The 16,173-nt window shown below is 39.8% G+C and overlaps 1 protein-coding gene across 2 annotated transcripts in view; it reads right to left on the minus strand.

Annotated features, from left to right (window-relative positions):
* Positions 1–6,336: 6,336 nt before the first annotated feature.
* IQCJ (IQ motif containing J) overlaps positions 6,337–16,173 on the minus strand; it is a 179,742-nt gene continuing 169,905 nt past the window's right edge. The window contains exon 4 of one of the 2 annotated variants that reach the window (XM_023223387.2): positions 6,337–7,536. In XM_023223387.2, coding sequence (XP_023079155.1) covers positions 7,353–7,536 — 184 coding nt within the window. In that variant the 3' untranslated portion in view covers positions 6,337–7,352. The remainder of the gene's footprint in view (positions 7,537–16,173) is intronic. The other variant, XM_023223386.1, reaches the window with a different exon arrangement.

The raw sequence follows: 16,173 nt of genomic DNA on the forward strand, positions 1-16,173 counted from the left end.
TGAATGTAGACCTAATCCAGGGACGTGAATAATTATCCTCCATCCACAAAGATGTCTTATTTACAAAAGACCCTTAGGCTAATGAGCTTTCCAGAAGAAATGAAACACAATGATATATCACACTCCAGTTTCACCACATCTAATTTCTCCTTGGACCCTAAACCATCTTTTATACCCATTCAATGAGTGGAATGTTGGTTTGTTGTTAATATTTTATATATTAGGTGCATATATTTGTGGGGTGCATGAGATGTTTTGATACAGGTATGTGATGTAAAATAATCACATTATTATCCATTAAGTAATCATGGAGAATGGGGTATCCATCCAAGCATTTATCCTTGTGTTATAAACAATTCAATTATACTTACAGTTATTTTAAAATGTACAATTAAGTTATTACTGACTATAGTCACCCTGTTGTGCTATCAAAGAGTATGTCTTATTCATTCATTCATTATTTTTTTTGTACCCATTACATTAACCATTCCCAGTTGCCCCACTCCAGGTTCCCACTCCCTTTCCCAAACTCTAGGAACCATCCTTCTGTTCTATCTTCCCATTAGTTCAATTGTTTTAGATTTTTAGATTCCACAAATATGTTAGAACATGCAATGCTTGTCTTTCTGTGCTTTGGAATGTTTATTTGTAATAATAAAACTAGATTTATTATGTAGGTGCACTCTGTGTCTAAATTAGAGATCTAACAATTTATCTCGCCTAAGCTGTAGAATAAAGACAGAGTTTATGTGAGAACAAATGCCAAGAGTGGACTTGAGGTAAACTACAAAGAAAACAAGTTATTTCTCAACTATCTTTATCAAAGGTGACATACTTGACCTCTAGGTTTTTGCATCTATACTCATAGGTCATTAAGTGTGGAGACTGCTAAGGAAGATTTATTATGTTACTATGGATGAATGAATCAGTGATCAATTCACTGTCAATTTTGCATATCATTCTGAACTCATGCAATGTTTAATATTAGCAGTCCTTCTGAAAAAATTTTAAATCCCCAAACCAAAACAACATGTTTATTTTTAAACCTATCAAGAAAAATTACCCTCAAATCATAATGTTAAAAAATAATTCGGGAAAAGGAATCTCTATTATCAGTCAATATTTAGAGACATAAAAGGGAGTTGATGTTTGTGGTATAAACATACTATTTTACATAAAAATATATTTATGCATACTGTCATATATGTTTATATATTATATAATTTATAAAACTTTGGAAAATGAAATAGTCTCTCACTCTCTGGTTTGAAAAAAGAGAAATGTATCTACTTCTAATACTAAGAAGACTTCTCTTTTTATATATGGTTGATATATTCTTAGAACCAAAATTTGGAACAAATAGACAAAGAATTTGGGGTCTGAAAGGAAGGGGTCTGAAAGGAAAGATGAAAGATAATGTTTGGATACTAGAACATTAGAATTCATGGGACCTAAATTTATAACAGCTGAGCTTAATACTGTAACCTGTCCCTGACCTGGAAAATCTAGGTTATTAAATTGTTAAGTACCACAAAGCTTATATTCTCTATAGTTTTGTGTTGTTGTTGTTGTTTTTGTTGTTGTTTTTGAGACGGAGTCTTGCTCTGTCACCCAGGCTGGAGTGCAGTGGCACGATCTCAGCTCACTGCAGCCTCTGCCTCCCAGGTTCCAGCGATTCTCCTGCCTCAGCCTCCTGGGTAACTGGGATTACAGGCGCACACCATCACGGCCTGCTAATTTTTGTATTTTTAGTAGAGACGGGGTTTCACTACGTTGGTCAGGCTGGTCTCGACCTCCTGACCTCAGGTGATCTGCCCACCTCCTCCTCCCAAAGTGCTGGGATTACAGGCATGAGCCACCACGCCTGGCCTATATTCTCTAGTTTTAAATCTCTCAAAATTGTATTAGAAGGGGTCCCAGAAATCCTCTTTTAGGGTTGAGTTTTCCCCCAACCAAGTGTGACTTTGTAACAGGATGTTCTCCCTAATTAGTCACCAGAGTTTTCTCGATGTATTTAAAGCCTGGAGGTTGTAAATCTGAAAAAGGCAGTAAAGCTTGAGGGTAATGAAGCAGTCTGAATGTTGGTGAATATGCTGTGTTCAACAGCAAGGGTAAGACTGACTTTTAGAAGTATATTTGGAAAGGTTTGGTGGGTCATCTGTTGAATATCCACACTCTTGCTAAAAGCCGGGACACTTAAGCAGTGCTGTTAACCTGTGCATCCCACAGCCTTCACTCTAGAACACTTGAGGTAACAGAGTCTTCAGATGGTCCAAATTGCTGGTTTTGACCCTGCTCAGGACTATAATTCCTCTTGACCAGGAGTGAGGCAAGGTCTGCTGGTAGAAGTTGGGCAGCTGCAGGAATGGCACGTAATTCTGCTTTCCCCAGTGTCCTAAGAATCTGCCTGTTCCTTATTCATCGGGTCTTGGAAGGAAGGAGAGCAGTCTGTGCTTGATTTTACTCTGAGTGTGGGGGTGGTCTCTCAGATGAGGTCTACTCATTTAGATGCAAAAAGACCTAGTTCATTTTCAGAACTGGAAAATCAATCTTTAGTAAGAGCAGCACTAAAATAAATGCTTAATTTATTACCTTTGTAATGTACAGTTCCAATATATATATTCCTATTCATTCTGGGACATGAGTTGATTCTCATGGATTCACTTGGGGAATCACAAACAAGTACTGTGCCCCTCAATCAGTGTCAAGTTAAAAATTCCATCTCTGCTCTTCACAATTTTTCCACAGCATTTTGAATAAACTCACTGAATGTTTTCAAGAGCAGATTCAAAATCAACTAACATTTAGTGAGAGCCTTCAGAGTTCCAGGTTCTGTGCTGTAGCTTACACGCGTAGTGCCGTTTAACCTTCACCGCCATCCCAATCCATTTCTGAGGTGGATATTATTTCCAGTTGCAGATGAAGAATGTCCTCTCAAATGATATATCTTGGACACATAGAAATAGTGGCAGAGCTGCTATTTTAAGTCACATCCTCTTACCCAGGCAGCTCCTCATTCCATGAGCCACAGTGCCCCCTATAGGCCAGATCATAATAATATGGGAACCAATGGGAGAGAGTAGGCGTGACCACAAAGCAAGGCCCGCGCAGGAGGAAACAATTCTAAGCCAGAAGAGATTGAGAATGTCTCTAAATAATCCCAAAGATTTTTCTGGACTTATTTGTAAGGGCATGCTAATAATTTCTGTAAAGGTTATCAATCTCGGAGTTTAGAAAATACCATACTGTAGTTTCTTTCCATGATAATCCTATTAGACAAGCTACAGATCTCTGGGAGCTGGAAACGAAAAGCAGTAAATATTTTATGATACGAAATTGATTAATAAAAAATACACAAGGCATTTCTTACTGTTGTCCTTTGTGCAATAACTAACATTTTTTAAGGAGAAAAGATTACTCTTTTTAAAAATCATTTTGATACCCACAAGCTCCATTCCCTAACAGTTGCTATTCAAAATTCCTATTTCTAAAACAAATTTTTCTGTTACCACATGATACATTGTGGTATAAGGGCACTTAATACGCAAATTGCTAACATAACTTAATATTATCTTCTCTCCTGTTGCTCTTTAATTTGGCATTGAACAGCTGAGGTTTGAGGTTTTAATCAAGGAGCATTGAATGAAGCAATTTATAAAATCAAATGAGGATTTTAAAAATATGGTTTCATTCACTGTTTATGACTACCAAATTGTAAAACAGTCTTAGAAATGCATGAACTGATTGCTACCCCTACAGCTTGACCATGTCTAAATGCAGCCTTCTTTTAAAATAATATAGTGGAAGAATAAAACATGGAGCTCCAGCCCAATGGGTGGCCCAAGAGAAGGTAGTTATCTCTTTAAGTCTCATTTTCATCATCTGTAAAATGGAGATAATAATAGTGCCTTTCTTTGTATGATCATTGAGAGGATTAAACAAGATAATAGCAGAGTGCCTGGCACATAACAAGTGCTCAGTTCTTATTAAGATAATGAATTTGAGCACTCATACTTAAACATTACTGTTGTTATATATTGTAAGGCAGAGATGTTCTAAGAACTATATTAAACACTATGCTTAGCCAGAACAATCAGAGCAGAAGCATGTAGAAGCATCATTCTCAGCTGCACACAGGAATTCAACCAGATTAGTGAGCTGATTTCCCATGTAGTACATGCCTGGGTAAGACAGTTGAGATAGGCAATAATTGCAGTTTATTATCGGCTTACTGCAACCTCTGCACTGCAGCCTCATGCAGTATATTACAGCTGGCAATGTCCAGAAGTTAGGTAAGGGCATGTTGGCCTCCATTAAGGTTGTGCTAGAGGTTAGTAGCAGGAAGGCAGGGACTTGGGACAATACAGGCAGTTGATCAGATTTGAGAAGACAGAAAATTGTCTAGGCAGCAACAGCAATAGATTAAACCCAGAGAAAGAGAACTGAGGTTCAATAACCTGGAAAAGATCAAGCAAGAGGCAGGGCCTAAAGAACTCCCCAGGGATACAGCTCACTGACAACATTTGACTTGGACTGAAGGCTTTTAACACAGAAGTTCCAAATGGACTCATGGATGTTAGAGGAAGCTCATTTCCTGATGACAGGCTTAGTCAGCGTAGGCCAGGGGTCATCCTATTCCCTCCATAAACTTGAGGTCAATTCACTGGAGGGTGAGAAAACCAAGTCTTCCTATCTGGGGCTCCCTGAGAGTGTGTATGAACCCAGTGGGCCTGGCAGGCTGGTCAAGGTAGAGCAGAATCACCTTCCTTCCACCAGGCAACTTGTCGGCGGGTAACTGCAACCCCCAAGAGACCTAAGGATGAATCTTCCCAAAAGGAGCCCTGGCAAACTGATGATCATGGCAGATAAAACAAGCTTAGCTCACTAAACTCCAAACAACTACACATAAAGTTTTCTTTTAAATTATGACTTGGATATTTTACCTAAGTGACAAACTAGAGACTTGGAAATATCCCAACATCTTATATTTTCATATTTAATTTTTTACATTTAGTGTCACATCACTGTCATTATCAATATTTAAGTCATTTGTTATAATCAATAACTTCTATTTGTACTCTGGGCAGGGCCTGCTTGCTTTCTGACAGCTAATTCTTTTTGAAAATCTGTTCTGATTCTAACTTTTTTTTTTTTTCTTCTTTTGAGAAGGAGTTTCCCGCTGTCACCCAGGCTGGAGTGCAGTGGTGTGATCTCGGCTCACTGCAACCTCTGCCTCCTGGGTTCAAGCCATTCATTCTCCTGCCTCAGTCTTCCAAGTAAGTGGGATTGCAGGTGCTCACCAGCACACCCAGCTAATTTTTGTATTTTTAGTAGAGACAGGGTTTCATTATGTTAGACAGGCTGGTCTCAAACTCCTGACCTCAAGCGATCTTCCCACCTCGGCCTCCCAAAGTGCTAGGATTACAGGCATTGATTCTCACTTTTTATAGGCAGCCATGGGTGAGCCAGACTGCCATTCACTGAATATAGTCGTCCTTATCCCATGAGCACAGAGTTAAAGGATGATGATATGGTGGGGCTACAGGATGTACTCTCAAGTCTGTCTGATATACCTTATGGGAGACCAAATTGCTGGGAATATTTGAGGGAGGAAATATCTTCTACTAAAAACCAACAAGGAACCAGGAGGCTAAGCCAAATTAAATAAGGTAGAACTGTTAGTGAAGCTGTGCAGAGATATAAATGAACTTGATGACTCATGAACAGGGAAGAACATGCATTTATACACAAAACACTTATGCTAGAATCGAAGCGGTACAGCAGTACAAATATAAAACAAACATATATTCTCATAGAAGTCCAATAAAACCAAAAGGTTAAGCACCCTAAAGCAACACTAAAACTTTTAGATATCACTGGATTCAGCAGCAACTGAGAATTGTCTTGAATTAGGCTGTGAGAAGGTACAAAAATAGTAAATCCAAACATTTAACTCACAAAGTGATTTCTAATATTCAGTTTCCATCATTCAAATAAAATCCTAAAGTCATCTAATTTGCACTTACTATTGGCATTCACAGCAAAGACATCCTAAACACTCAATTCTCACTTATTTTTTATTCACAAACCATGAGTTAGACACATACGAGAAGCCCTTGCGTTTTCCAGTGTGGTTCACGAGTGCCCTCTAGTGATAGTGAGGTCAGTTAGGATAAGCCATTCCCCCAAATAATTGTTTTAAAAAGTGAGGATTCACTAAATGTTCAATTTCTGCTGTCAATTAAAAATAGATCTTCTGCCACTTTTATTTGCATTGCTATAAACTCAACTTATTCACTTATTCTCTCTCTTTAAATCCATATCTAAGCAAAACCATTTACTAAAGAATATGCAATGCAACCATCTGAAAACATTTCAAATACAGTAACTTTTACCCGATCCCAAAAAGAATACATTGTTTTGAGTGTTGGGAAACCTTTTTACCACATAATAAACATGATAACCAACAGTAAAGGAAAATTTTTGGAGGTAATATACTTGTGTAATTACTTCATTTCTCTAACTCTTCAGCATTTCAGTGACTGGTTACAAATGATCACAATGCTTAAATCCACAAAACCCTGGTTCATAAATCCCTCATCAGTGATTTCTTCCCAATTCTGGAGTTTTTAGAAAATAAATACTTCCAGCAGTTTCCCTTATTCCTTAACTCTCTATCTCAGATTTCTTAAACTGGTGGCCTGTAGGTCAATTGTGGTCTGTCGGCAGGGTTGCTTTACCTTTTAAATTTTATTACTGGATGCTAACACTTAAAAAATACAGATTTCTGACATCTCCTAAAGAACGAAAATCACATTTGGCCATGCTTGCCTGTATTGCCACAGGAAGACACATTCTCAGGAGCCAAGTGCGCTGCCCTTTGGGTGAGGCCTATGTTCTCCATGTAGCCAGGGGCACAGGTCGGCCACCTCAGTCATGACAGTGACTTACCTGGTCCCTGGAGGCATTTGAGTTGCAACCCCTGAGTGTGTGACCACTTTCGATTCTTCCTGTAAAAGTTCTCTTTCTACTCCTTATAACCAATCTCATCTTCTATCATATTAGCACCACACAATAAAAGAAACACACAGCACATACCAAAAGAAATATGCTATTATAAAGAAAAGGAAAAAAGACACCTCCGTAATAGAGAAAGGAGAACACATAAATGCAATCTATTTTCTCCAGACTTGATAAAGTTCACTTTGTGCTTATGAATTGTGTCTTCATTTTGAGGTGACAAAACTCTCACCATGGGTTCCTGTGTAGCAAATAAGCAACGTAGATCCTCACTGTCACAAAGCACCTGCTCACATCCCAAGATTTCTCTCTTAGAACCAAAGTCTAGGCTTTCAGTTGAATGTCAAGTTAGGACATAGAAAAAGAAACATGACACTCACGGGTGTGCTGCTGTCGGAGAAGGTGTTCATGCTGACAGAGCTGCTCAGCTTCTCCGAGGAGAGGGAGGGTGGGGACGGGCTCCTCTTCTCCAGGGGCTCCTGCCGCTGCAGGTACTCTCGCCATGCTCGCTGAATGCTGAAACAAAACAAAACAAAACAAAACAGCACACACATGATTACTGCTGGATCATAGCCCACAGACTCAGAAATTCACAAGGAGTCTGAAGGAATTGGCTTTGGTGACAAGGGAAGTAGAACACACAGAATGTGATGTAGTTAACCAGGAGACCTGAACTTTAACTTCAAATCAGCCACTGAGACTGTCTCCCTGCCTTACTGGTTTGACTTTCACAGACTTGACTGCACTCAACTGGCCTAAAAGAGTCAACTTAATAATAAAATTCATTGGTCAAAACAAACTAATTTGCACAAGTAAATGTACTTTGATTTATGAGACACAAAACTCTTTCAATTTTTCATCTTATATTTTAATGAGAATAATAAATAGGCTGACTACTACTTCTGCATTCACTCAGTGTGTGATTTCTGAGGGGCCACTCTGTGCCAGGGTCAGCCATAGACTCTGAACAGGGACTCTGCCGTGCACAGCTCCAGAGCTGTCCTTTGCATGACCGCAAGGTGAAGGGTGTCAGTGATGTGCTGCGCAGTCTGCATGGCCAAATGCAGTGGCCCTGATGTGGGACACAAGGCAGGCGAAAGCACCACACCATGGGTTTTATATACTGTGGAAGGGAATAGAAAAAGGACAAAGATTATAAAGAAAGAAATGGACAAAGATTATTCAAGCGTTATGTACTATCCAGAGAATTAATGTAATGTGATCAGGCAGCTATTTCAGGTTTCACCTAAGGAAGTTATTTTCTGTGATTAGTATCAGAAGAAATAAATTATCTTCTGCTTAGGATAATAGAAACCTCTTCTTAGTATAAGCTAACTGACTCCCCCATGGACAGACTGTGTATTAGCCCGTTTTCATGTTGCTATGAAGAAATACCTGAGACTGGGTAATTTATAAAGAAAAGAGGTTTAATTGACTCACAGTTCTGCATGGCTGGGGAGGCCTCAGGAAACTTACAATCATGGTAGAAGGCACCTCTTCACAGAGTGGCAGGAGAGAGAATGAGTGCTGTGTAAAGGGGGAAGCCCTTTGTAAAACCACCAGACCTCCTGAGAACTCACTATCAACAGAACGGCATGGAGGAAATTGCCCCCATGATTCAGTTATCTACATCTGGTCACACCCTTGACATGTGGGGATCATTACAATTCAAGGTGAGATTTGGGTTGGGACACAGAGCCAAACCATATCAGACTGGCTTCTGATCTTTGAGATTAACATCTAAGTTTTCATAGGGGGTCACTGAACACAATCTAACCTCTTCTGGGAGTCAGCAGTACATACAGACCAGTTGTTAGGATTCAGCCTTTTAAAGTAGTTTAAGATAGCTGTATTAATTCCATCACTATCTTTTCTAAACTCCTGGAAGCATCTCATCTTCTGTAATTCTTCCACGCACAACCTAAGTCATTAAAGTTGTTTCTGAATAAACAAACTGATTTATTTTCATTTGACTGGAATAGTTCAAAGATCATCATCAATTCTCAATGGTCACAGGATATAAATAACACAAAAATGCTACCACATTAGCGAATTTGTATGTTTTCCCTAATTTATTAAAGGTCTGAGAATTATAATGCTCAAGGAAAAGTCCAGAAACTGTAGTGAAAACAATACTTTTGGATCAGTGGCCAATTCCCTGAAGCTAGGAAACTTAAGCTTTAGGGGTTCTTCCTTAAAGGCCAGGAGCCTATTCCAAGACCCTGATGAGGGGCTCTTCATGATTTGTATAGAATTGTAAAAATAAGGTATTTTTAGAGTGGTTTTTTTTTTTTAAGGACTTTTCAGATTATACATACTTCAAGCCCCACTAGAGCAGAATCTGGCCCAAATTTGAATTATATTTGGTCACTGTTTTATTGTGAAATCTTGCTCAAAGTGCATTTTTATTTCTGTTTTTCTTTGGCTTAAAGATTTTAAGCAGAATGGGAAAGGGAGTCCTGTAAGATTGCCTGCCTGAGTTTGGTGGTCTTGTTGCTTCTTCAGGACCCATTATATCAGGGAAGAGTGAACTTAAGGAAGCTTTCAGTGATTTTCAGATCCTCTGAGTTGCTTGGGGTATCCCAGAGCCCAGCTAACAAGTTCTGCTGCTTGCAGGTGCCTCAAGTCTCTAAACCTGCCCATCAGAAGCTCAAAATGTGTAACATTTTAAAGGCAGTTTAAAAATTAGAAAATGTTGACAACCCATAGAACACCCACAGCTTTCTAGGACTTTGCGGTATTCTACACTGTCTTTTTTATTCCCCCCTTTAAATCGTCTTCATTACTCAGAAAATATAAAAACAAAATATAGTGACCATTTGAGATATTACATTTTAGCTTGTTGAACACCAGAGGGCAGTGTGACACCTGTAAAGAACCAAACAACATTGGGCAACGCTGAGATGAGAGGTTTGCAAATTCCTTTAATTTGCACTTAAAACATCCTCTTCTCCCTCCTGGTTTTATGGAATTTGGAAATAGGCATACCAGTTCTCCTTAAGTCAGGTATTAAGAAGACAATATTATTTTCTTCCTAGTTAATGGATATCCTTTTTTTAATTTATAAGGTGATAATATTAAGTACTTTTAAAATATGTATTTAAAACATCTATACATCCACTGACTTTCTTAATACAGGAGTTATTTTATTTTGTAATATTTACTTTATAGTCATCCACATATGTAAAAACAATGTATTACACGACCTTATTATTTTTAAAACATGCTATAATATGATATATATATTTCTCATTACTACTTGTCCTTCATAATTACAGTTTTAAGGACTAGATAAGCTGGACGAGTCTTTAAATTAGCATTTGGGGTTAAAAAATGACAGGGCCCTCATGTCACACCAGGATATTACCCAAAATTGCTACACTGTTTATTAGTGATGGAGCTATGCTATGTTACTCTCTGTATCATAGAAAAGTGTTTACATCACATGTTATTTACTTCCCTTGGCCATTCCTACAACATGACCTTCAAAGATTAGATTGTTCCAATATTAAGCTGTCTTAATATCATCTCCAGATGCTATTTTACTGTAAGAGGGAACTAAAATAAAACTCAGAAGCACCTCATCTCTCAATCATAATGAATCACTTTCAGCCTTCTTCTCCTAGATGTATCACAATTCCTGCTCACAAGTCTCCTTTGTGGCTACAGAGTAAATTACACACTACCTTGACATTTTTATTTTTGAAACTAGACAATGCTATTCATATAATTCTTTAAAGGCTTGTTAAAGTAAGAAAGCACATTTGTGTGTTCCTATATTTTGAATTATAAATAAAGTATAAGAGTTTATATCTAAACAGATGACAAATACATTTTCAATAATATTTTTTTGCCAGGTCAATTCCTATCTATCTTCTCTCATAGCAGGGGTGGCACAATCTGCCTGCCTCTGCCCTTTTTCTGTATATCCCTGTTTGTTTTACAGTGCAGTTGGCTCTCTCGTGCACTCACAGCCATTTGGGGGACTCACAGTCTGTGCAGTCCTGGTTGCCAAGGGATGTGTTTATCTAGAAGAGGAGAAGCGAAGAAAGGGCTCTCAGAGAGCTAGGGTGCTTAGAGAAGGCTTGAGGGAGTCCTAGCATTTTAATTAGTCCTAAAGCATGGATAAGATTGAGATTGATGGGGAGGAAGAAAATCTTTGGGCAAAGGCACAGAAGTGAAGACAACAGGCAGGAAGCAGGAGGATCCCAGAGAAGAGCAGTTAAGTCTGAGGCTACAAAGTGGGGAAGAGGATCTCAGAAGCCACCTGGGGTCAGGTTGGGGGCAGACTGGGCAGTTGGGTGCAGACTGGGCAGTGTGGGCAACTCTGCTTTGGTGAAGTTGATAATTGACAGATGTTTCAACTTTTCAAGAACAGCCAGAAATGTTGATTTTTTTAATGAGAAAGTACTATTTCTTATGTGTTACCAAACAATTATAAAAAACTCAAAATACATTATGACTCAAGTAGGCTGAATTTAGGGATGGATGAAAGAGGACATGGTGAGAGAGGATACATTGAATCTGAGTCTCTTGGAAACAATAGCTGATGTACATAGAGCTCTTTTTTTGTGTGCATTCTCCCATTCAATCCTTACCACAAGTGAGCTGTGAGGGAGGCACCATGATTATCACATGGGTAGATTTTGCGTGCCCAATATTAATTTCTCCTTTTCATTGGTTTTGCGGATCCACCAACTCTCTACTAGTGAGCTTTGGATGAAACAGATTCTACCCTATCACTGCAGACGGTGGCCCATTCCCCTGGGCTGACCAGCCAGAGGGCAGTGGTTAGTTCATTTTGGAGATGCACACATGGTTCAAGCCAGGTCTATTAAAGGCTGCTCTGGGGATTGTACTGAGACTACTGAGAAAAAGGCCCTCTTTTTCATCTAAAGTTTCAGCAAGCAGAGCTGAAACTACCTGCAAGCCTAGAGCTGGCAGTGGCCACTCTGTTGCAATGTTGGGAGAGCCCACATGAGAATGAATCATGGGAAGAGCAGAGTTTACAGAAGAGGAAAGACAGATGCCTGATGACCTTGCCCAACCACCTGGGTTTCACTGTGCTTAAAGCACGTTAGACCATGGGTGCTTCTGTTATGTGATTCAATATAATCTTGTTTACATCTATAAATTAGTTTGAGTTGAGTTTCTGATACTGACAACCAAAGAGTCCTGGCCGGTCTCAGGGAACAAGATGGGAAGTGATCATCATTCTCAACACTCGGAGCAGATCCCTGGCCCCCATTACATGTGTTCCCTCCTTAAGGGTCAGCAAAAGGCAGAAATGGAGAAGCAGAGTGGGTTTGGCTTGTCATATACTGACTGTGAGTGGAGAAGGAGAACTCCTACTTGTTTCAGTCTGTTTGCTGATTTTTCTATGTGCAGCTAGCTAAAAGCTATCCTAACAGATATATCATATTTTCATCATTTGTTATCTATCCCAACCCTGTATTCTGATACAAACTTGCTCAAATGTCAATACGGGGCCACTGCATGCAACAGGCAGGTTTCCCACAGAAACTGCCCTCTCTCTCCAGCCTGCTTCCCCTCCACTCCAGCATCTGCCCGGTTTGTAGCTCTCGACTTCACTGCCACACTGATGGATGATGCTTCCTATGCACCAGGGCCTATGCCCTCTTGGCTCTTTCCACAGGTCTCTTCTCAAATACCCATGACTCTACAGACTGTCAAGAATGTCGATGTTCTCACACATGAGAATTGGGGCAATTTGGGTCCTGGATCTATAACACTCTTTTCTTTATAAGGACTGAGAAGGCACTTTAGAAATAATGCACTCAGGGTTACTGAGTCTAAGAAAGAGAATAGTGGTCCTGCCATGCTATTAAACACCCAAAAAGAAGAGCATTAGATTAGGCCAATCCAGTTGCCTCTTTTCAAACAAGTCCTCTTCCCCCACTAGAATGTACAATCCTTGAGGGCAGTGACCACTCCACAGTTCTGGGACATATGTTACAGGTGATTAACAAATGTAATTCTTCTAACATTGCATCCCAGAAATAGCTCAAAAAAGAAACAGTTTTATCTCATGATAAAGCGTGCTTAGAGTCATAGAGGTTCTTGCCTAGGTGACCTCTCATGAGCTGTAGCTTTAGACAAAATACTAAACATGCTGGCCTCACTCTTGCTTATCCATAAAATAGGAGTAAGAATAACGTCTTTGTAACCCCTGCAAGAAGTCAAAGATAATGTATGTAAGTTACTTAGCCCAAACTTGACAAATAGAACTCCTAGATAAACTATTATAATTACTTAAGGAAAGGACATATCAAACACTTTCAAATACTTTGAAGTCACCGTTGCAAGTAATCTAAGGATCCCTCCTGGCAATGTTTTATTAGCCCAAGTGGACATAAAAATATGTTTGAAAAAAGTATGTTTGCATGGAAAAAATACACTAGACTAAATGTCTAGTCTTGAATTTTCTCATTGAAAGCTGATTACAATTTAATAAGACATGTTAGCATTCTCATTTTATAGAGAAGTGCAGCTGAGGCCCAGAGAGGCCATTGGTGTTCCCAAGGTCACACAGCAGGTAAAAAGCAGAGCTGGGATTTGAACCTAAGTTACTCAAATTCCAAAGTCTGTGCTCTCAACCACTCTTCTCTCGTATCTTCTTTTAATTAAATTTTCGACTAAAGTAGATATGTATTACTCTCAAATGCAATTTAATAAGGGTTTACTAAACATCTTTAAAGTTCTTTTGGAAATGCTCTGTGTGTGTGTGTGTGTGTGTACCCCCTCTCTCCTTTATAGAACCTAAATGTTGTTTCATTGCAAAATCAAATATAATAATAAAAATTAAGAGAGTAATTGAGCATATTTATTGAGCTGACTTTCAAAAAAGCAATTTGTATTCAATACATCTCTATGTTGTTCCATCACAAAGTAAATACATTGTTAAAATGTAAGGAAGGGGATTGGGGGATTGCACATAGCTAATGAACAACTTTTACACAAGGGTTTGTATTGGGAAGATCTGTTTTAGATCTTGCTACAACATGTAAAGAGTGACTTACAAGATGGAGGGCAGCAGCTTGTTGGGGCTTGGGGAGCCCACCTCTTCCTGTGCTGTGAGTCCTTCTCACTAAGCCTGCATTCCTTTGCTGTGCACCTTCATCCCCCAAAGCTTGTTCCAGCCTTAAGGCTCTTGGGAACACATTCATCTTTAGCCTTAGAGTTGCTCAGAGAGCCTTCCTTTTGGTGTTTTCACTACTACTTTTACTTTCACAAATTTTCTGACTTGAGAGGCTTGCCTTTGTTTGATCTTCGGAGAACTTGCCTTTTACCTCCCCCAAATGCCTTTTCATTAATAGCCATGCGATCTTGATTGCTTTTGCCCTTTTGACGCACTCTTTTGATCCTCTGGTCTAATACTCAAAATTACCTCTTAACAGTTGCATTCATGAACCAGGTAATGGACCCTTTCTGACACTCCCTTCAACTTTGATACACACACCCTCCCCGACACTCACACATTTTTTCACTGAGCCACACTTTCTGACAGGCCTCTGCCTCCCGCCACTGATACTTTGCACTGCCACACGCAGGTTTACACTTTCTTGTAAATTCTTTCCTTTTCACGATGTCCTGAGTATGAGGAACCATCCGAGACCCTTTCCTGCTATTCTGACTCCCATCCTGGGATTCCCACAGGTAGACAGTGAAGGCAGCCTACACCTGAGAACAGGTCTCATCTTTCCTCTCTTTAACATTCAGAGATTGCCTTGCCACAGCACCTCCATCCCCCTCAGGGCTTGCAGGCACTAGACTAGCCAGACACCCTGTATGGGAACTGTTTACTCTCTTCTCATCAGGGAGGGGAAAGGAGAGCCTTCAGGAGAGGGGATTTTATGGTGGAGTGACCCTCACTTCCCTCTACCCCTGGGGGAAGACAGACTGTCAGTTGGTCCCCACAAAAAAAGTCAAAAGGCCCTAAGAGAAAGCCTATGATAATAGAGGGTGACTGTGGTACCTTGGACAAGGGCCCATTTTTTATGTCCAATGCTCTGCAGGACTAAAAAACTTCTCTTGGAAAGCAAGAATGAGAATATCTCAAGATTGTCCCTGTTGAAGATGCCACAGTTGGCTGGAGGAAGGCACTGCTTGGTGCATCATGGGGCAAAGTCCCCACAGAGCAAGAGGCACAAACCCAGTGAGGATGAGCAGCCTATACCATTGGGGGGGCTTAGAGGAGACCTAACGACCCCCTCCCTCAGAGTCCCCAAACATAGGACAGTTGTTAAAGGGAACAACTGCTGAGAGTGAAAGTGTCTGCCATCTATTCACAGGAAACCTGAGGCAGTCTAGGTGTTTAGCACAGGGGGGTGGGAGAGATAACACTGATAAAGGAAGGCAGAAGGAGGGAGGAGAGAAGGGGAGATAAGTAAGAGGAGAGTGAAAGGAAAGAAGCAGAATACACAGCTGTAGAAAAGGTCTCCTGTAAGCAGAGGGGAGATTTTCAACCTGCCATGAGAGTTAAGAATTTAATAACCAGATTAGACAAAAGTCACTGAACTAGACTAAGCTCTCCAATGGGAGTCAAGTTCCATTATTCAGCAAGATTAAGAATTCTCTCCCTTCTTTCTCTCCAGGGAACAGACATGGGATTCAGAATTATTAGAAGAGATAAGAACCATTCTGTTTGTACCTCACTGAGCTGAGACTCCTCCATCAAATCAACAAATATAAAATCTCAGGCTCTCTTAGCTGGCTGGAATCTGAAGCACAGAGATTTTTTCTTTGCCTAATCCTTCTCCTAGTACCTACCCCGCAGCCCCTACATATTGAAGGTGATGGAAACTAAAAAAGACCCAAGAGTTTTTCTAACTTAATTTCAGCATTCACATTAAACACTCTAATTTTTCATACACCAACTTTTCTTTCACCAGCACATTTCATTTAAAAGAACCTTATCTTAATGAGAAAATTCCTAATGATAAAGCAACCTATGTTGGCAAACTAAAGTCCTGTGTAGTGAGGCTGACACACTGTTTACACAAAATGATTCGATAGCCTGATTCATTATGTATTTAGTAAGTGTGACACAGAACTTTCTAGCTGGGCACCCAACTGGTTCAGAAGTCTTGTTTGGACTTTATCTTGAGGGGTAACCTTATATGCTCATGCAGA

The sequence above is a fragment of the Piliocolobus tephrosceles genome, chromosome 2, assembly GCF_002776525.5.
Source record: "Piliocolobus tephrosceles isolate RC106 chromosome 2, ASM277652v3, whole genome shotgun sequence".
Taxonomy (NCBI): domain Eukaryota; kingdom Metazoa; phylum Chordata; class Mammalia; order Primates; family Cercopithecidae; genus Piliocolobus; species Piliocolobus tephrosceles.